Source organism: Epinephelus moara, chromosome 23 (assembly GCF_006386435.1).
Source record: "Epinephelus moara isolate mb chromosome 23, YSFRI_EMoa_1.0, whole genome shotgun sequence".
Classification (NCBI taxonomy): domain Eukaryota; kingdom Metazoa; phylum Chordata; class Actinopteri; order Perciformes; family Serranidae; genus Epinephelus; species Epinephelus moara.
This window is the reverse complement of record NC_065528.1, coordinates 19,471,257-19,494,420: the sequence shown is the minus strand read 5'-3', so window position 1 is coordinate 19,494,420 and position 23,164 is coordinate 19,471,257. Positions and strand designations below refer to the sequence as shown.

Genomic DNA, 23,164 nt, shown 5'->3' with positions numbered 1-23,164 from the left:
TTCGGACTCTTCCCCTCTTTTATTGTTACCTCTCCGGTCCTTCCCTCTCTCACATCCCCTCTGTCTAATACTCTGTCACTCTCTCTATCCATTATTCATGGCGCAGTCACAGTCGGCATTAAAGGACCTCGCAATATCGCTACGGCAACAACGCAGCAGAAGCAGCCGCATTGGATCATGGGAAACTGGGTCACCTCCCAGGAGCGGGAGGGTGCGGGGGGTGCAGCGGAGGGAGGTCGCTGTCACACACTCACACACACACACACACACACACACACACACACACACACACACACACACACAAACACGCACACATGCACACACACACACACACACACACACACACACACACACACACACACACACACACACACACACACACACACACACCTGACAGTTGTCCTACAGAGCAGGACAGGAAAGAGAGAGGTGATGAGAGAGAAAGACAGAGGAGAGACAGAATGGTAGGGAATGAGAGATAATAGGTCTGGTCAATGATCCAGTTACTGGCACAAAAACCACAGAGAGTACACACTGCTCTGTACATCTTGGCCCATGTTAGTCATGCATTGTTAATGCAATGCTAAACGTGTGGCTGTGCCATGTTAAACATGAGTAGACTAGACAAGGACAGACTTTCCTAATGCTATAAAAGCTTTTATCATCACTTATACACCTTATGTACAGACTTATATATAGTTATGTATTATACATGTTCTGGGGCATGCTCTCTGCTTTCTTATATAATTTTATCCAAACCATAATTCAAACACAGGAGGATGTTAGATGACATCGTGAAAAGTAGGGGTGTAAATCACAAGCTCATCACAATGGGATACAATATCAATTCTTTGGACAACAATATGATATATGCTGCTATCACAAAGTCTGCCACAAATACATTTGCGATTAAATTTGGGCCTGCAATCGATATGAGACAATATCTTTGTCTTGGCTGATTACAGTTATCTGCCTGGGGCTGGGCAGCAAGCAGCACTGTTTGAATGTTTAGGAAGGAGGTGTGCTTGGACGCAAATGACGACAAAGATGTGCCATGGAAATTTCAAAATAAATGTATTGATATGTATCGATATTTTCACTTTGCTGCCATGACTTTGGATAGTTAAACACTGAATCGATATATCAACACAGAACAATGTATCGTTACAGCTCTAATAAAAAGTAGCAAAGACTAGAGGACCATCTGAATACAATCTGCTTTCTGCTTTTTTAATGCTTTCAAGGCAACTCTGACATCTAAAAAATGATAGCTACCATTTTATGTGTAATAAACAACCAAACTGAAATTAATCTTCCTAAGATGTCCATGTGCTTTTACAGTTTAATGTGATAAGTCCTGAAAAAAATAGTTCATGAGTGCAATGCTTTTGAGCAGCCAACCACTGAAGCTAAAATATTAGCATTTAAAGGTCAAAATTAAATGATCACATCACCAGACACTTTGTGCATCTATGCTAAAAACATTATTAAAAAAATCTGTTTCAACATATTCTTAAATCAAAGTCAACCATGTTTTCATCCTGTAAAACAAAATATAACACGTGTAAGCTTGTACCAACCTATTTCAACCATCATATGACATTTCATTCATCAATCTATCTCTTTGTTTCACCAAAATACCATGGTTACAATCTGCGGGCTGGAATTCAAGTGGTATCTGCTCTAGATGATGCAGCTCCTGATTATGCAGAAGCATTTTACTGTGGACAGCATCAGCAACTAACGTTACATGGCGCATACGATGGAATTTGTCTCTCTGACATCATCTTTCTCTCCTGACAGACACTACTATCCCGTCAGCTACCGTCTGGGCCTCACTATTATGGCACACCCACTTTTCAACAATCAAACCTTTGTTTTCATTTCTTAAACAATGTGACTGAGGTCTAATTCATTCATTCATCCCTCCATTGTCCTCCTAATGACCAAATATGAGGGACTTTACTCCCTCTTGTAACTTTATACCAATCAAATATTCCGTTTTACTGGGAAACATGTCCACAATACGGAAACTAAAGATGCTCTAACTTAGGTTTCATTGGGACACTAAATGTACCAGAAAGGACATTTTTACATCTTCCTTAAAAAATAAAAAAAGTAAAAGAAAACACACACTGTAAACTGGTTGACATGCTGTAATGTACATCTGATTTGTAGTTAGTTGTAGGATAAAACATGTTAAAGCACCAGTATGCTCCTTCAAATATGTCTCTGCTGCCCGTCACAAAGTACCACATTTATTTTCATTCCTATTGATTCCATGACAAACAGATTTCAGTGAACAGAAATGAGTGGAAACAGCACTTAACAGTATGAACAAGGCCACTCTATTGATCATGACCAATCTGCCTCCCACCCGCCTCTCAACAATAAATGATAAAGACCTAGAAGCAAACGCTAACCGATATTCATCTTTTGATGTGAATTCACTATTACACTGTAGATGACTCATCGCAAGAATAAAACAAACACTGGCGCTGCTCCTGACTGCGCGTCAGGTGGGCCTGAATGATGAATGTACAAAATATGAGGAATTTCTTTACAATATTAGGCCGCAGTCCCTTTTTGCACAAGCCACATCTCAGTTATCTCAAAGTTAAAAATCCATTCTGTGCCTCTACATCTCCTTTGTGGTTGCTATAGATTTAATGATGGAGATCGATAAGGGGTAAGACTATTACATGGATTCACGTCATTACTGTGTTTAATTAAAAAGCATGTGTCCCTATGTTTTACTTCCCGGGTATATCACACACACACACACACACACACACACACACACAGAAACAGTCTGTCACATGTTGCCACCAAGGAAGAAAACTGAAACATCTGTTTCTATGGGAACCCAGCCCTTTGATGATGCAGGCAAAACACACAAACCACACTCGCTAGCATCCAGGTACACACATACATACACACTCACACACTATACTGTTCTGTATCATAGTGACACGCCTTATCACCAGCCAGAGATTCAACGGAGGATGTGTATGTCTACGTGAATCATCACCTTGTGTGTGTGTGTGTGTGTGTATGTGTGTGTATATAAGAGGGAGAGATAGAGAGCGTGTGTGCGGCTGCCAGATCCCAGACCAGATGGCTAAATGTCAGTGAATACCACACCAACATGACAGCTAGTTCTTCCTAACAGAACCAGTACACACTGCAACACAGCATCACCCATTAATTCAGTGAGAAAGTGAGCTGCAGCTTCTACACTGGATTTCAGATATTTTGCTTCCTGTCTTTGATCTCGGGGCATCCAGAAGGCATTCACAAACAGGAGCCTGACTGCAGGACCATTAGTTCAAACATCACAGCGACGACTATTTAATACTGTTAACCGCTGGAATTAAAAACCAATAATGCTTTAAGTCCATTATTGACATGTCTGTTTCTTCCTGTTGCTCCTAAATGCCAATTTTTGCACCTGAGTAGTTTTTAGTTTCTCGCGCTAAAGAAATCGACCAGCTGGTTTTGCATTAAGCTCGGTAGAGATTGATGGGGGGCCTCTTAGTTCAAAGTAGCTGGTGTGCAGTTTGCTTTACTCCTCTGGCGATGTCACACCAGGCTTTTATGGCTGGTCAAATATTAGTCTGGAATGATGAAGACACATACACACACATGCACACGCAGAGTACACATAAGACCTGTTTGCCACCCTAATTTGCCCAGAGATCTACTGAGCACTCCCATTACCTTTGTTGCCATGGCACTGATGTTTGCTGTATAAGCAATTTGTTGTGCTTGTGCCTCATACTGGGAGGCCGGTGAGGGGATGGTCCTACATATTAAGCTTAAGATTTTCCACTTTTAATGTTACAAGGCTGAGCACCAACCATGCAGTCACCAAAAGAGGAGAAAGGGTAGTAAAAAGAAATGCCTGATGCATGTGATAGTCTCATGTGAAAGATCACAGGTGTGAAACCACTGACAGAGGAGATAAGAATATACTCAACTACAGCACAATAGGGAGGAGAAATAATTTGTGATAATTTATGAGGTCATCCTAAAGTTTTTTGATTGATTCACTTGTCAAGCAGAGGCTACCAGTGTTCACAGTAATGATATTCTTGCCGATGTCCTTGACCAAGGGACACAATGTGGTTCCCACTGCTCCTAAATAGTTGAGATGGGTCAAATGCAAATTTCCCCATGGGGGTTTACTAAATTAAAACTTTAAACTTAACACTAACCTTTGCACAGCAATCTGAAAATACCTCATCCCTATTTCTATGATGTCATCTGTATGCTGCTGTATGCACAGTTAATACTAAACAAGTGTTAGACTGGGCTTTGTTCACTGTTTCCGTCATGGGGTTTTGGCTTTTTTTTTTTTTTTTTTGCTCTGCCCAGAATAAAATAGCTCTCTTTCTGGACAGGAAGCTGTCCTTGACCACAGCCACACAAATTAAAGGGAAATTCCACCTTTCATGTGGATGTCCAATCAGGGTTGATGGTAAATGTTAGTCAACTGAAGCAATAAAATCCTCAGTTTGTGCTATATTAACAGAGAGCAGAGTTCAGCAGCTGTAGAATCTGTTGTTCTTCCTCCTTCCAGCGGCGTCATTTGGTGGGATAGTGACGTATTTGGAAGGAGGAAGCACTCCAAGCCATTTTAGTTGGGACAGGGGGCATGCTCTAGATGCTCTAAAACATAACTTCCTTGTTGTCTTCACTATTTATGTATGTTTCTAAGTATGTATGCAACAAGTATAGTTAAAAAAGCAAAGGCAGCATAATGAGGGGTCTTCATTGCAGCAGTATTGCAGGATCCCTGTGTAAAAAGGACTTATGTTTTCGCTGGGCGTCAGTCGCTTGCTTGCAAACAATGCATCCTGGTACATGTAGGTACTGCCAACACAGCTCCGTGAGCAGGTCAATACAGTATAGCATGCACTGACTTTATAACTTATACTGACTTAATTCACCATCAACACTGATTGTACAGCCACATAAAAAGTGTCGAATCCTCCCTTTAAGTCAACTGTATCCGCCAGAACAGCAAACTATGACAAGAATGTTTTAACTGAAATTGGGACATTAAGACTGACATCGCTCCCTGTGGTAAGGTTTCACTGAGAACTTTGAGTTTCGTGATGGACAGAGACATTACTCTCTCTTTCTCTCTGCGCGCTCTGTGGGAGCTGTAATGTGGGTCGATGTGAGGCAGAGGACACTTTTAGCTCAGTAAAAATATCCTGCTCTATCTCTTTCTCTTCTTTCTCTCCCTCGCTGCCGCTGTCTCACCCGCCTTTACCGCTGGCACATCTGGAGCTTCAAATGATAAAAAATTCACCTCAGCATTACTAGCCTCTTTCAGACGGTTATGTAATGTTAATAATTCTTTCCTCTCTTTCTGCATCTGCATTACAGAAACTTTATTTTTGTTTCATAAGGCTCATTTGACCTGATTTAACGTGACTTGTTTGTCAAATTACCCTAGTGCTGATTACCAATGCGGCATCAAACAAAACCACATGCATGTTCCCAGATCCTATATGCTGCATGTCCTCCCAAACACAAACATATACAAATATTGCCTCTAAATCACAGGGGTCTGGTATGCAGGTTTAGCGTAAACAGGGAGCGTTAGATGGGACAGTTTCCAGGGATCTGCTGAGGAATCATGGGATTTATGCCTGGGACAGATTTCACTCAAAAACTGATAAATACTGATACTTTTTAGATAGCAAGAGAGAGAGAAAAAGAAATAAAGAATAAAGAAAAAGGGGTTGTGAGGTTTGTGTGGAAATCTCCCTATCTTTATCACCAAAATGGGACTATTAAAAAGTAAGGGAGGAGGAGAGAGGGAAGAGGAAATGGCATTGTAATGAATGTGGTGCCACAGCTGCCATCATTTAGAGTCTTTATCTTTCACTTTTATTAGAGGTGGAGGAGAAGAACAAGGAAGAGAAGAGAAAGACTCAGAGAAAGAGGAAGGGGGGGGGGGGGGGGGGGGTGACTCAGACAAAAAGGACAAACACAGTATTTTGCTTATTATGTTTTTTCAATTCAAAACAATTATACACTGATAACACTGAGCAGTTAACAGAATGTTACGCTTTAGCCATATTGTTTCTGTTTACCAGCCATGCCAATGCAGTTCTTCCACAGAGGGAGACAAACAAAGTGAGCTACAAAAATGTCCAAGTATTTTTATGCTTATTAAGTTCAAACAGGCAAATAAAAACTGCAAAAGTACAACAAAACACCATACAATACAACATTAACATAATCACTTCAATAAATACACTCGGGTTTGTTGTACAGTGATGCAATAGTGGCTTTATGTTTCCTGCAACATACTAACCACAGTCCATTTTCTCTTCCATGTGGCTTTATGGCCATTATCATCATCATAACTAGAATATTGCCAACCGCTTTTCATCGGTAGATAATAACAGAAATATGGCGAACACAAAAGAACAATAACAACCTGCCCAGTGCTAATCAATTCCAGGCTTATCTATTCAATTAAACCCCACTGATGGAGGCACTCCAGATTCCCATTTTATATTTGTGACATTTCAAGCTTTCAAACCGCATAAAAATGGGAGAATTAAAAGAGAGAAAAAATAGAAAAAAAATCTCATAAAGCACAGGAACTACTCGGATAAAAAGGAAACTTTCTATGTAGAGTGTATTCTTTTTCCTCGCCATGTTTAAGGTTCATTTTAAGTAACACTGGAACCCTGCAGCAGTGAGGAATTAGTACAAAATGGCTCCAAAATATGGAACCAATGGAGCCGAAACCAAACAGCACTCTGAAGTAGTAACTTTGGAGTTGGAAAGCACCCATGTCTCCAACAGAAATGGTAACTGGGGTATTCCTTGTTTCCTCTGGGAGCTGAAAAGGGGAACAGCATTTATAATTTCCAAATAATGACTCCCCAGGCTCCAGCACGGTTGGAACTTGTTGTACTGCAGAAAACTTGCAAGGGGATTTGAAGTTTCCCATCTGCATAGAGGGGCCTACTAATGTGCATATAAGACCAGATAAGATACAGTAGTGAATCATATTAATCTCACTCTGTTTATATAAACACAACACACACTGTCACACTCACACATCGTACTGGTAAATGTAGTAATAAATGCATCAAATTCCACTGTAGCTATTCACACACCCACATACACCGCCAGACACACAAATAAACACACATCTACATCCTTATCTGGATGCACCGTGAGTCGTTGCATTCCACAGTGACTTTTTAGAAGTACACACACACACACACACACACAAACACGGACCAACACTGTTTAGATAAGTGAACGTACAGATAGATGCTGATCGTTCCTCTCCATCTATAAATAGACACTCCTAGCAACCAGCAGAGTAGCACCCAAAGGAACAGCATGTTAACTTGATCCTCTACAGCAGAGATGATGGCGAGAGAAAGGCAGAGGCACGAGGACATGTGGAGACCCAAGAACAAACCACGGACAATATTTGGAGCAATATATGGGTAATGGACTCTTTATGAGGTAGTGAACTGAGGTTATTTCATCAATTCAATGAAATTCAACATATTGGATCCAAAGGCAAACACAGATGCCAGTTCTGAGGTAAAATGTGTACAAACAAAAGAACACCAGAAATGGCGGTAAACAAACCAGTTGGTCTTGCGGCGAAAATCTTAATCCACCTAAGCAGAGCAGGGTTGGTAATTAGCACCAGCCACCAGCCAAATGCTGGTAAAATATGCAAGTGGCTGCTAAATTTGCTCCTCTCACCTACCAAAAAATCTTTTAATTGGCTGGTAGATTTTGCAATCCAACAGCCACAGTTGTAGGTGGACAAAAAAAATAATTTTCAACCCTGATCTAGATAGTGTTCACCCCCATTGGAAGGTTTCATGTTGTATTGTTTCACAACACTGAATCAAAGTAGTTTTAATGTGGCTTCTTTGACATAAAGATAATGACTTCTAAATCTCAGGAAGCTATTTAAATTAACTGCAACTGCAAATACATGTTTGCAGCAGCATTCACCCCCTTTAAGTGGACGCACATGCAGGAAAACATCACTGGGGCAGCCCACTGATTTTAGAGGTCACATAATTAGTTAAATGGGCATCACCTGTGTGTAGTCAAGGGGTTTCAACAGCCTGTAGCATAACTACATCTGGATCTGGGGGCAGCTTTTTGTGGATAGCAAAACTACAGGATGGATATAAGATCTTTCCCAAGACCCTTAACATCCCTTAGAGCACAATCAGTTATTAAGGAAATCGAATGTGTGTGGCATGAGCTGTAAACCTGTCTTTGAACTTTAGGAAGTTTAACGACTTGGTTAAGGGAAGGAAAACGTCGCCTGCATTGATAAAAGAAGCCAGTGTAGTCATATGCTTTTGACCTCAAATTAATCACCCTGACCGTCTTTCTGATACTGTAGATTTTATTGTGTGGTAAAAATTTCAGGCAGATACTGACTCAAATAGCTGGATTGGTACCTGTGACAGTGAGGCCGATCTATTGAAAATCTATGTTTACGTCTGATTACACACGTGCATACTACGTCATGTGTAATCAGTGCTCTGGTAGACTGCATTTTCTTCTCATTTTATGCAGCTGTATTGTTCTATACTCAACTTATAATTCCTGTTTAAGTTTTGACCAATTTGTTGCTGCGTTTAAAAGGGTTAGAAAAAGATGAAAACAAAGATTACATAATTGACCAAAGTTTCAAGACAAAGCAGTATTGATAGGAATGTACCAATTACAAGCTGAAATGCAAAACAAATGAATAAATGAAGTGCTATGAGTCACTGCAAATTAAAGTCCTTTTTAGAAGTACAGTAGTTTAAACAACAATATGTAGCTGTTGATTGTAGTGACAAAGGTAGGTTGGTCCTCTGTATAAGAGGTCACCTGTCAGGAAACTGCAAACATAGGTTAATTTACATATTTGAAAATGGCCAATTCTATTGTTTGTATAAAAAGAGAGAAACATGAAGATGAGACACAGAGAGAGGAGGAGGTATCTGTGTCTGTTGTGATGGGGTCCATTACCTTCTAAAAGGTGAGTCATTGACTTAAAAGGTGCTTGTTTCACATGCCTACTGCAGAGCCAGAAGCTAATTCGTCTCACACTAAACACTCTGTCAGCTACTGCGGATTCACACACACACACTTCATCACACAAAAAAATGAGCAATCGCAACAACCATGAACTCGCAAACATGGCAGACACTATAGAAATGTATGCACACAAAGTAGAAATCGAATAAACCAGCAGAACCTGAACGAGCACTCATGCAGTATCTCACGGACATAACCTCAAACCTCAATCTCTGTGAATCCTATTACAGCCTCATTATTGCTTAGGGGATTTAGTGTCACTTTTGTGTGGACATGTGTGTGTGTTCTGGCCTCTCCATCAATCAGTGTCTAATCAGGTGTATTGATCAGCTAATTGCTTGGTTATGACAACATTATTCTGTCAATCTGAAAGTATCCATATTGATCTGATTAGATGGAGGAATGAAGGGAGAGCGAGAGGGAGAAAGTGATTAAGGAGGGAAAGAGCTGGAAGGGGAGAGGGAGAAACAGATTCAGAGTAGAAGAGGAATCGTTTTCCTCTCAAGCTTCACATTCTAGTTGTACCGTACTTTACCTAAAGACTTTTTCTGACACTGAACTTGCCAAAGTGCAGCAGATAATTCGTCCCTGAGTGAAAAGACTTTCTCACACTTTGGTTCCTACCCTTCTTTCCTCTGTAACCAAGGACAGATGAGGAGCATCACTACGGTTACCATATCCATGACAACCTCTCCCGCTGCTATTATTGGGCATGTCGTCAAGGAGACAGAGCGGAACATTATGGGATGCAGACAGAAATAGAAATCATGTACTGGAAGCAATACAACAGATCTCTGGTATTACATAAGAAAGACCTGTGCAAATCTAGCGAGGGGGTGCCGTATTGATTCTTAAACTCAGGCTCAATCACTCTTAGGGTCAGGGGTAAATATAAAGAGCATCAACAGGATACTGAGCTACCATCATGATGCAGCTGGTTTGAGCTGAGAAGGATCCAACTTTGCACAAGCCTGTAGTTTGTTTGCAAACGATGACAACTGGCAAAAATGGGAAGAAATAAAAACGGCGTGGGTGAGCAAACAAAACCACAAGGGGCTAAGCACAATGTCTCACCCCAAATGACAAGCAGAAAACAAATGACAACAATACTCAACAAGGGGGGAAGGATGACACAAAAATGTGACATAACACAAGGGGTTCATGGCGAGCTGAATTACAAGAGCTTTGATGCAGGGAATATTTAAAAGCCTCCTGCGGCTCAAACCCACATTACATTTAATGAGAGGGTTACCTCGCAGTTTGTAGCAGTGGAATGCAAAGGCTATGCTGTAAGAAACAACTTATAATAGTGTCAGGACAATCCTGAAACAATTGGTGAGGTAACAGGTTCTTCCCAAATGTGCATGAGGGATCAGCTGGTCTGTTAGAGTGAGCTTAAGCAAAACGAGCTCTGTAAACAGCTCTTGATAAACCCATCATCCAAATGATGAAGATGTCAATATAAGAATCATAAAAGACAGTCCGGAAGATTCACCAGTGAGAGGTAAAGTGCAACACACACCGCCGCCGGCGCGGTGCTGTGGCCGTCAAGGGCCGCCCCCCAACACACACTGGCAGCGGCGCGCAGCGGCACCGTCAACATGTATTTCCCACCCCAGCCCGCTAGGTGGCTGTACCTACACTAGTTGCCAACGGTTGCCAACTGCTAGTAACAGAAGATGAAGAGGAAAAACTTTGAGGCAACAACAACTTGAATTTCACGGGTGAGTTTCTTATCAAAGTCGTCTTATTAAAAATTTAAAACAACCGGAGTTGATCCAATGAGACGAGACATAAAAGGCTTTTCTCGCAGCACCGCCATGAGCGCCGGCCGCGCTGGAAATAGAGCAGTGGGCTGAAGCAGAGCGGCGCAGCGCGTCGGCCGGCGCCAGTGTGGGTTGGTTCATAGAATATAATGGAGGCGGGCGTTTTGACGCGCGGCGTTTTGACGCGCGGCGTACGGCGGCGGTGTGTGTTGCATTTAAGATGGATTCTGGTAGTTCTGGGTTTTAATCACTGTTTTGCAAACGCAATAAAAGAACTGGATAAGGTCAACTGTCAAAGTGAATGCATGTTGCAAGCAAATTAAACATGCTTAAGATGCATCTCTGGCTACGTCAAAGAAGGCATTTCTTTAAAATGTTATATATATATTTTTAATTCATCATGGTCAACATATTCTCATAGAACAATTTGTATGGCATCCTACCAAAAATGCATGACATCCTACAAATTAGCACCACATGAATGACGATATGTCCTTCAAGTAAAGTTACAGAGTTTAGTTTTAGGCAAGTAAAGTTACTGTGGTTAGTTTTAGGAAACGTAACATGGCAAGGGCATCCCCTAAAATGACTCAAAGTTTACTCAAAGTTCACACGGCTCTGAACGCACGACTTAAGGAGAAAGTCCGGGTTTTGGAGTCCCATCCACCTCAACCTACCACCATACAAAATCACTTGGGACTGCTTCCTTCTTTACTCCTGTCAGTGTATTGATCACATGAGCGCAGCCTTTCAAAATAAGGCTGCATTAGTTTTCATAAGAAAACATTTGTCTACATTACATAATGAGACTTGCTTGATGTCATAGAATTGCCAACTTGTTCTACCCCGTTTCCATCTTCAGTCTGACGTACATCCACTCTAACTGATTTCTGCAGAGGAGGGGAATTCATTTTTCCTAACTAATCGCTACAGACCAATGTATCTGCCTAAATATAACATCATTTTAAGTCCACATGGAAGTGTGGCTATGCCAACATGCTGGTTTTCCCAGGGTTTTAAGAGTGGAGCAGAGCAAAGAATAACAAACTACAATGTCAGGCGACATTGAGAGGACATGTCGGTTTTATATCAGCCTCAATAGCAGTGTCTCTCATGTCTAAAGTGCTCCCTATTGGTGTTATTATTCCTCAGTGGTTCCAGCACACCCCTTTACAGCAGCTTGAGTTAGTATTGGCCAAGGCACTAACTGGCTTGTTGAGTTCCCTTGCAGCACTGGCCATTTTTATTTTAACCAAGAAACTGCTGTTTCATGTCAGGATGCTAAATAAATCCGTTTACTTGTAAACTCAAGTTTTGTTTTACACAAATGTGTATATAAATAAAGAGCTTGAAAATATTTACAATGAGAGACACATATTGAGGCTGCAAAAGTATTTCAAGTTAAAACCAAATGTGGGGGTGTTTTAACTTGTATACTTGCTAATACCACACACATACACAAAGACATGTACACACACACACACACACACACACACACACACACAGACAGACAGATACATGGTTCAACCATATATTTAAGCCTTCTGGTCCATCTGCACACTGCTTCCTGTCTGTCAGAAGGTTATAAAACTAATTGACCACAGCTGTGGTGGTGGTGAGTAGGTTGTGCGTGTGTGTGTGTGTGTGTGTGTGTGTGTGTGCATTGTATCTTTTCATTAACTAGGAGGGGGCACCAGTGATGTCCTAAATAACCCTGCAAGAATAGAAGACCTGAAAATGTAGCAGGCCAAATTTTGCATTTAAGTGTATGCATGCTCGTGCATGTCCGTGTGTGTGTGTGTGTGTGTGTGTGTATGTGTCTGCATGCCAGTGGGTCATGTTGTATACTGTTTCACAACAGCTAAGAGAGTGGCATTAAATTCTCCTCATGGTGTTGAAAGACAGTGAGAGACAGTAGACTTACTGCTATTCAGTCTAGACTGTCCGACGAAAACATAAATAAATTATACACTAAGTAAATCTTTTCTACTTATATACATACAAAAACAAAATTAAAAAAGGCATAAACAGCTTTAACTTGCACTGTTTTATGTATAAGATTCTCTTTTTGTTTTGTTTTATTGTTTTTATTTGTGTGATTTTCTTTTCTTTCTTTTTAATACATATTTAATCAGCATTGTTGGATGGAGTCTGAGATCCGAGATTTATATTACCAGCAACTGCTTCTCTGTAATTGTTGTGTATATGCTGATAATAAGGAGCTTGAACTTTCTAAATTACACATTAAGCATTACTTTTCTTACATGCCATGATTGACCCCACTTACATTACATAAGAAAAGTCAGTACTAACACAAAATATTCACTACGTTTAAACGGCTGTGCTGCCTGATTTCATTAAGGACTACTCATCCTGGAAGTCCAGGCTGTAAAGATACATCAGAAGCTGAATTTCTAAGTTCTGACTGTCTGAGTTGTAAAGAATTTACTCTTTGCTGGTTCATTCATTAGTTCTCTACCTGTGATTTAAGTTTTTTTGTTTTTTTACATGATTCAAAGGCTGCATAATACAAGTGGATTTCTTAATGATATTAAACTAATAAAGCACTTACAGAAGCTAAAGAATGCCTTAAATTGTTAATTGTAATGTGATCACTGAGACTTGATCTGCAAAGCCTTGCAGGGAAAGTAATGTAATTGCTGTATGTTTGCCTCCTACAGAAATCAGAGAGATATAAAGAGAGGCAGAAAGAGTGGGTGATGGACACAAATTAAGAAGATGAAAACAGCTGTCCTCCCTCAGTTCTATTTACTCTTCCACTGACTCATATACCTGCTCTGACACTGTCATTAAAGGAGGAATCAGAGGGTAGATACACAGTAAAACAAACGTTAGTACTCCACTCACATACGTCAGGCTGCCATGATGCGCTGACTGTGCTTATGTACATACAAAAAGTAATGAACCAGAATTGACATATAACCAACAAAATCATGATGACTGCAATCACGTGATCAATGCACTGACGGGGGTAGAGAAGGAAGTTGTAAAAGTAAGACTAAAGTCTGTGTAAAGAGGCAGGCCGTGCAAACTGTTGTATGAAGATACATTGCATATGTACAGTAAGTAACTTTTTGAATAGACAAGGTCCCTGATAGTCCTTTTGTCTGGTCATGTGACAACTGGCTCCTCTCCTCCTCCTCTCCTTTCAATAAGCACTTAGCTCATGCATGGACATGTTGATATGTGATGTAAAGTAAGTCAATGTGGCTAAATCATTCCTCAAAAGAAGTAAAGAAAGACAGAGTGACAGATGTTGCATGGCCTCTGAGGGATTAGTGTCCTCCTCTCACTAATACACTGGCATACATCTGCAAGCACACACACACACAAACATAAATACACACACATAAATTGTACAGATGTAAGTAATCATATTGATTTATAACCATGCGATTGGCTGGTGATCTCACGGTGGACCCTGCCTCTCGCCCAGTGTCAGCTGGGATTGGCTCATCCTCAAGGATGAGCGGGTATAGCTAATGGATGGATGGATATTGATTTATATAACCCCAGAGCAACATGCTGCTTTACACACACACACACGCACGCACGCACGCACGCACGCACACACACACACACACACACACTCACACTCTGGTGAGTGGCCAGGTTAAGATAATTAGATAAAAGGTTTGGCAAGACGCAGTCAGAAAATCAGAGTTTTGAAGCAACAGATGTCTTTGTTTTGTGAGGTATTTCTGCTTTACTTTGAAAAATATCAGATTATACTACATTTACTACATTAGACTAAATGGCATTTTGGCAACCACAAAATCAATCCTCAATCACAACAACTATTTCCTCCTTAGCCAAAAAATTCTGTTGCCCACAAGAAAATGATGCTTTGCCTTTGATCAAATCAACTCACATGGCTTTTTTGATACAACTCAAGAGTCCTCAGTCCAAATAACCGAAACCCTCCATTTTCCTCAGGCTTCAAAGTGGAACATCATAATCAACAGCTCTGCTGTATCCAAACAATCAATGATAAGAGGAAATCATGCTCAAAGAAGATGTTATTCTGAGGAAAAGATGTCTTTTTTCTCCCCACTTCATTTCTTTATTTGTTCCCGTTCCCTTCTGCTCTCATATTTATCTCCTCCACTCTTTGCCTCTCAGTTATTTCACGCCAAACCTCTTGTCTGTCACCTTCATGAAGCAGTCACAGTGTAATACAGCATCCCCCACTACTGCTTGCTATATACATGGCAGCAAATTACACACACAATGGAATCAGCTAGATATGTGCAAACGATATGCGGCTCAGCTAATTAACAGCAAAAAATGTTTCATAGACCAACCACACATCTAATAAAATGTGAGTCAAGAGAATACATCCACATGGGAAACTCAGGTGTCAGACTACAAACTCTAAAATCAAGAAACCCTGCCCTCCAGGACTGGAGGAAAGACTAGCCAATGGGCTAAGCAGTCTTTTATACCAGCAAGTAGTGGACCAAACAGCGAGTGAGAACTTTTATCTGTAAAGCAGTTTAAATAATGTGGATTACTCACCAGGTTGGAGTTGGTGGCGTTTGAGTCATCCTCAGGGAAGGGGATGTAGACGGCTAAGGCCACACAGTTGGCGAAAATGGTCATCAGGATGATGATCTCAAATGGTCTGGCAGGAGGGTTAAGGAATATACACAGCGGAACAGAGTACACAGAACACAAGAATGAAGACATTTACACAGCACAGATCTTCTACTTGAATACTCTTAACTCACATTTACTTCAGGACGGGTCAGAATAATCAGTCTAAGTGTGTCCCATGCTACTGCCGCTGATACTGTGACTATGTAACGTTAGATGTTTTCAGACCAAACAGTCCTGGGGACTCCCTGCCTACTGGGGAGCTAACTCGAGAACTACATACCTTCAAGGCTTCTTTTCTGTTTGCATTTGCACCACCAACAGGAACACTTAAGTGACATAAGCAGAACTATGCCTATTTCACTTTGATGCATATATGTTCAGTAAAGCTGGCAGTAAAACAGCAGCACAGGCCGCCACCGACACACCCAAATCCAACTTCACTGGAGCCTTGATCTGCAGTCCTAGCTCCAGCAAGAGGTGGAGAGCTCTGCGCCTGACATCAGCACCTGAATCAATCGTACCAAATATATTCCTAATTCTTGTGGTGTGGTCACAATTAAGAAGAGGTTCTTGGAGCTATGTTTTTAGAAATAAGAAAATGCCTTCTATGTCCTATACATGGGGAGATCTGACTGGACTTTAAGCCCTGACCATGTGAAACTTCACAATCACTGCAGGAGAAAACAAATGAGATGAGGCACATTTTGTGAACTGCTACTTTTTGGACATGGCTGTTTGTTAATTGGTGTTCTCTCTATGTTCTGGTCTGTCTGTACAAACCATGTTGCTGTTTTAAATCAGGTCTAATTACCTGCTGGTCTATTTTGGACCTGGTCTGCCTGTCCTCAGGTCCTTTTTAAATTGGGACCTTTTTAAAAAATATAATTCTATAAAGTTCAGGTAGGTTTTCAGTGATCCATGAAAACGCCTAGCACACAATACAAAATAATACAGACTCTGACTTCTGACCTTTCCTGAATAGAAAGCGTCTTCATATCAGGCGTGTTATTTTAACAGAGGTATTTTTAAACAAGCTAATACATCCTTACATAAGCAGAGGTATATATACACACGTAGCAGAGTGCATAACCAGTGTACACAGTGAGGGAGATCAAAGCTGTTGAGTTTGCCTTTGCGTTAACAATAAGACATATTGGGTCACTTAGGAACCTCTTTGTGTGTGCGAGGGGGGTTAGAGAGACAGTGCATGCCCTAATATGGGTGCGTCGAGGAGCAGGCCTGTCGCGTGGAAGACGGGATGTGGACAGAGAAAGAGTGAGAGTGAGATGGAATGAGAGAGAGGAGAGACACTGAGCGTTTTTATATGGAACGGTCCTTGAGAGGGGAGTGACCTCATTATTTTTGGCCTCAGAGAGAGCGAGAGCGAGGGAGAGATGCAAAGTGGGAGAGAATGGAGAGTGAGAGAGAATGTGAGGGAGAGATAAAGGAGGTCTGGTTTTCATCAACACAATTACTAACTGCAACTGCTGTCACCTCCCTCCACCTCCTTTTGCTCTCTCCTTCCATTCTTACCTTCCTTCCTTCCTTTCTCCCTCCCTTTCTTCCTTCTCTCTTGGCTGCATGTCAAATTAGTCTAGACTCCAGATCTTGTCTTATAACCTAAACAGCAATGCATTGATGAGTTGTCAGAATCTCAAACCTATAACACAAAGCATAAGCAAGGTAGTGTACACTTTCACGTTCAACACATTACATCACACTATGAATGCAGGCTTTTGCTGCACTGAATCTGACTTTGCTGGACTTTCCACCCAACAAGTGGCAGTTTTTGCAGGTTGGAAGCCAATGAGGGATACTTGCTGCTGAACTATAACAACTGGTAATGACTGGCTGGGGTACATGTGCAGATAATGCTGGATAGTGAATATACTGAACTCTATAGTCTACATCAAGAGTGTCAAACACGAACCGGCCTGCCAAAGGATCTGGCCAACTAGAAAACGTTGCACACCTAATATTCATGCACTTGTGAAGGCTAACAGGTCAGGTTTCAGGAGCATGTTAAACGGTAAGTAGCCCACTTCAGAGCCCTGACAAGACAAAGTTCTCTGAAAAAACAAGGATGATGGTCATATTTAAAGATACTGAACATTGTCCAACATATTATCAATCAGCAGCGTCGGTACAAAAACATCTGTATCAGACTTCTACCTTAAAAAAATATTGCTGAAAGCCCATTACTAAGGCACCGCCAAAACTTTTGACTTGTAAATGGTTTGTGAGGCAGAGGATAACCCAACCTGCTTCCTCAATAGCTTCCACTTTAGTCTGGTGTCAGCATTACTCCACAGGAATGGAAATGTATGGAAAAATGCACATGTAATGGCAGCGAGTTGTAGACTGACTAACTTTGGAAAAACTGACATACTGTTGAAATTGAAATGAAGGCTGTTCATTATTTGTTTGCAAATGGATACACATTTTCAGCATGTACTTCTTGACACTAAAAGAAAGGGAAAAGTTTGAGGTGCTGTTATTTATAGGTTATTACGCAATGTTTTTTGTAGTCTGGCCCACTTGAGATCAAATTGGGCTGTATGTGGCCCATGAACCAAAATGAGTTGGACACCCCTGGTCTACATCCTGCCAAGACCAACAGAGTTAGCAGCAGTACTTGAGAAAATGACCAAACTGGAAGAAAAAGAAAAAAAAAAGCCACATTTATAAATACAATTTCAACTGCATCACCATGTAACCATAATGTAACTCAACAATACATGATGTTCTCAGCAAAAGGAACAGGAACTAATGGCTGCCAGCAAGGAGAGTTGAATAATTCAACACTTTGTTGGGGATAATAGTCTGCAGTGAGTGAACATGGCCAACACTATTGCCAAAGTAGTTTATTTTGCAAGAAAGCAGGTATTTCCTTGTTGCCCACTTGATATTCAGCAAGATTTTCATGGCAACTAAAGGATATTGTGAACTTCTTAGCAGGCTCATATTACATTTAGAAATAGACAGAAACCGTGAACATTTTTCTGAAAACCCTGCTCCACCACAAGACCTTAAACACTCAAGTAATTAACATTTAAAATAACCCAGTATAGCTTCTAATAGGCTTTAATGGCTAAAGAGAGATGGCACTGTCAACAAATAAATAACCATGTTTCAGTTTAAGTAGGAAGTAAACTTTACAACTTTAACAGTCTTGTACTACCTGTAATCACACTAGCTATTGTACTGTGTGTGGCCCCTCTAGAAACAGACCTGCTATCTTTCCTAGCTTTAACTACTGTTTCAGAAATAGCCCCGCAGACAGAGAAATAGCGAGGGGGAGAAAAAGAAATCTTCAGCATTTTATGTTGTAAGTAATACTTAGTTTATGTTTGGATTAAGGATTGACCCTTGAACATCATCAGCCACAAGATCATTCAGCCTGGGACCAAAATGCATCAAAGCTAATCACTCACCCTTGTACCAGGGGCTCGTTAAAACACTCTCCAGACATGCGGGGACCCACAGAAAAACAGGCCTGTGACTCATTCTGGGTTCCTGACCCATAATTTAAAAAAACCCTTGAGGTCCGTTTCCATCAACATGATAATAAATCTACTGGCTGCTGTGCTGTTGAGAGCAAAACAACGCTGGGGAAAATTCGGGGGGTCTGAGTGAAGAATCAAAATAAGTACCAAGTCTATTAATAATGTACATTAATCAGCATAACAATAGCAAATATCCATCTCTAACAGCTTATAAATATTAGTGGTAAGAGTTTTGTCCAAAGCTAATGGGGGGGATTGACTCTGACAGCTCAAGAAAAACAGCAATAAATTAAATAATATGGAAATCAGCATCCAGTTAGCTCAGCAGGTTTCATTTACCGCGGTGCTACTGTCTGAGGCGTTTCGGAATTTAACATATACATTCAGTTTTTTAACAAGCCATATGCTTACGACAAATTGTCACACTGGGACTGCATCCACATACACACCAGGAGGCAAATATTTTCTAAAATACTCAGCAGTTGCCTCACATAACCACCACATGCAGCTCACAATAACACCGATAGTCTCTTATCTTGACAAACCCAAATAAGAAACCAGGGATATACTGATATTATCAGCACGAGTGAGCTCAACACTCGTCCCTGTTATGCTGAGAATATTTATCTGTTTTCCTGATTGAGTTGAAAACACACACAAATAGTGTAACCCCTCATGTGACCTGATGCAATATGTAAGCTGTTAGCTGGGATACAGAGTGAACGTGTGTGTAAATGCACTCAATGGCACCTTTTCAAAATTACCACTTAGTGTGATTTCATATGGAGAAGATGGTAGTTAGCCCCCGCTCTCTCCTTGTCTCTCTCGCTGACCTTGCAGTGTGCAGGTAATGCTTAAATGCTATAATTACACAGCATGTGAGAGCGCCGTGTCTGTGTGTGTTTTTCGGTCCTTTATCATCCGTGTGTAAGCATGTGCGTGCTCTTCAAAGGGTGTTTGTGTGTGTGTGTGTGTGTGTGTTCTCTCATCTCGGTGTGCGTCTGCGTGCATGTGTATGTGTGAGCTCAGACAGGCCCCCATCGACCTGTTGAGAGCAGTAGCTGTTGTCATGGTAACAGAGGAGGAAGGAAGGAAGATTTCGGATCTGCTATCTCCAGAGACGGAGGTGCTCACAGAATACAGGACACGCACACATAGGGGAACACACACACATTCACATACAAAGCCTATGGAATAAAAACAACACACAATTGCATAACTACACACATACACAGATTAAATGCATACAGTACGGAGCATGGTCACCCACAGACTAATGTTTAAACTGCATTTAAACAGGCCTACACTGCAGATATGAAGGACATCCCAAAATAGAATGGTTAGATGGACAAGCTGACAGAAAGACTGACAGTTTGATGAAGATTTTTTACTTAGTGAAGGACAAAATTTGTTGCAGTTTTGCTACTGTTCTGCTCCCTCCATGTTTTTCCTTTTTTGTGGCTCAAACTCCTGCCTGTTTACTGTTTACCCCAACAACCCTCTTTAATGTCCCTCGTCCTCCCTTCACTCATCTCACTCCCTCACCTTTCTCTCTCCATCTCTCTCACCCATCCCTCCCTTCAGAGCTGTTTAAATGAATGATGCTGGGAATTGTGGGTAATGATCTGCACGCTCATCAGTCATTGGGTGAGATAGTTCCAGCGACCCTGAGGGTTTATGCATGCTTTCTCCCATTAATATTCTTTTTTAAACAACATGAGCACAACTAGACGGGATAGTTTAGGTTCTAAGTTTAAGATCTGACTAAGGGTGTCAACAAATATTCTATATTAGATCATATAATTAAATTGATTATTTATTCATTAGATTGTGAAAATTAATATTAGTTATGAAAAAAGCCTCCCGACCACAGCTGTCTGCCTCGCAGGTTCTCGCATGGGCCTGGGCCGCTGCACTAACTGCGCTGTTTGACGGGAGTCACATGACATCACTTTCACACATTGTAAATAAAATGTAGGTCAAGCTGAATGAGCGAAATATACAACTGTGTGGGGATGATGGCAGAGAATTCGGCCGCAGAGAGAGTGATTTGCACTCTGAGCAATCTAAAAAGCCACTTTTGGAAATACTTTGGATTTTGGTCAGTAGACAGCAAAATTGTGGAACCTCAAGATGAAGTTGTGTGCGAGCTATGTAAGCTAAAGTTATGATCCGTGCCTGTGGTAGGTACATGGGCTGTATGTTCCTCGATTTCAAACTGGACTGACAGGGCGGCTGTTCTGAAACTTTTCTCTTCTATTAAGAAAATAGTTCACCGAGATGTGTTTCTGAAAACATCTGAAGCGAGAAATAAGCCATGCATTTGCTGAATCTGTCTCATTCCAGATCACTAATGGTTAGCTTAGAAGTTTTTCAGTAATTTTCAGGGGCGGCAAGTTGCACTGGATCTCCCTTATTAGCATAATGTAGCCTATATTCAACTTTATGCAAATGAAAAGTAGCCGCCCCATCTCTCCAAATACAACGCAGCGCTACAGGAATGCATTAAACGGCTGCTTACATAAACAAAGAATAGAAAGCTTGAAAATGATGGATCCCGTGGACACGTACCATAAGCATACCATTCCACCACTAGCAAATTACACTAGCAAATAACATATTAATAACAAATCGTTCATGTGAACTTGCTCCAAGAGACAGCATGTTGTCAGTTCTCACTCTATCACCAACCACAGCGCAGCAACCACAGTTTATTTTGTTATGTGCTGATATGTAGATCTTTAGACATGTTTAGGTTGAAATAAATACATCAATACAAGTGTGTCTCCTTGTATTGGTTGGCGCTCTTATCTACATAATGCACCAAATAGATATTCAAACGGTGGGAACCAAAATATTGACAGCCATACCACTGGCATTATGCCTTTAAATAATTACTATAATACATGAGGGGGAAAAGGAAGAATTGCCTGCATCCACCGCTCTACCACACAGGGAGAGTACACACAATTTAAAGGCACAGCTGTTCTCACGGGAAATTTTGAGTTCTTTTTAAGAGACCATGTCTATTGTCTGAGTGATATGCATGAAAAAATGCACATAATGGTGAATTTAAGAGCTTGGCTTTTCACATTCAACTGAGCAAAGCCATCAAAACAAAAGCAGGACCAAAACGAACCACACAATAATTGTGTGCTTATTTGATAAATATACAGGTTCGTGAGAATGTCTAAAAGAATTATGCCATCATTTGTCACTGAATATTAAAAAAACACACAAAAAAAACACTCCAGCTGTGAGAACGTGTCAGCCGCAGGAACAAAGAGGAGAAATCAAAAAAAATCTTTTCAATCTATCTTGTTAATAGTTAAAAATGCCTACTGTTATTTTTTAAACAACTGATGGATGACTTTAGTTTGCGTAACTCATTTAAGATTCTAAGGCAAGTTGAGGGCACGCTGTGTCCCTTAGAAGTGCCCATTCATGCTCCTATATGTCAGAACCCCTGCGTTAAGCCAGGTTTGATGGATGTTGTTGTTTTACACTGGTCAGATAAGGCCTGTTTACTATTGAGGATCTCTACGTTAACAGCCGTTCTGCATCTTTTACTCAACATCAGGTTAAATCTGGTCTGTCCCCTGGTTCTTTTTCGGTATCTGCAAATCAGAAATGCTGCCAGGAAGTCTCTACCTCACTTTAATGTGATGCCCAAACAGCACAACTTTTTTGACCTTATGACTAGAATCCCTGCCTCCAAACATTTCACAGTTTGTTGGTCTTTTTCTCTGGCAATCCCTTCTCTCCACTTTAAAGAGGCACGGATTAAGGATACTGGTGAGGAGATTTCGGAGTTATGGGCGAAAGGGTAAGATAGGATCGAAACATGTACTATCAATACTACACTTCAATTCATTCAGTTTAAAGCCATCCACCAGCTGCACTTTTCCAAGACCAAACTGAAAAGAATCGTTCCTCCAGTCTCTGCTACCTGTGATAAGTGTAAGTCAGGTGACGGGACCCTAGGTCATCTTCTCTGGTCTTGCCCCAAGCTTAAGAGTTTCTGGCATGACATTTTTCATTTGTATGCCAACATATACAGCAGACAGATAATCCCTGACAGTCACTCTGTGATACTGGGTTGCTCCAACTACTTTTTTTTAGCATCCCCAAGCATTGCAGCAAGCGCTCATGGTTGGTATGGTT

At 41.0% G+C, this 23,164-nt stretch overlaps 1 protein-coding gene across 1 annotated transcript in view; it reads right to left on the bottom strand.

Moving 5' to 3' along the window:
* The window catches only part of cacna1c (calcium channel, voltage-dependent, L type, alpha 1C subunit), a 301,347-nt gene that overhangs the window by 179,763 nt on the left and 98,420 nt on the right, over positions 1 to 23,164 (bottom strand). Inside the window, exon 3 of the mRNA XM_050036618.1 lies at positions 15,414 to 15,519. Within this exon, the coding sequence (XP_049892575.1) occupies positions 15,414 to 15,519 (106 nt within the window). The remainder of the gene's footprint in view (positions 1 to 15,413; positions 15,520 to 23,164) is intronic.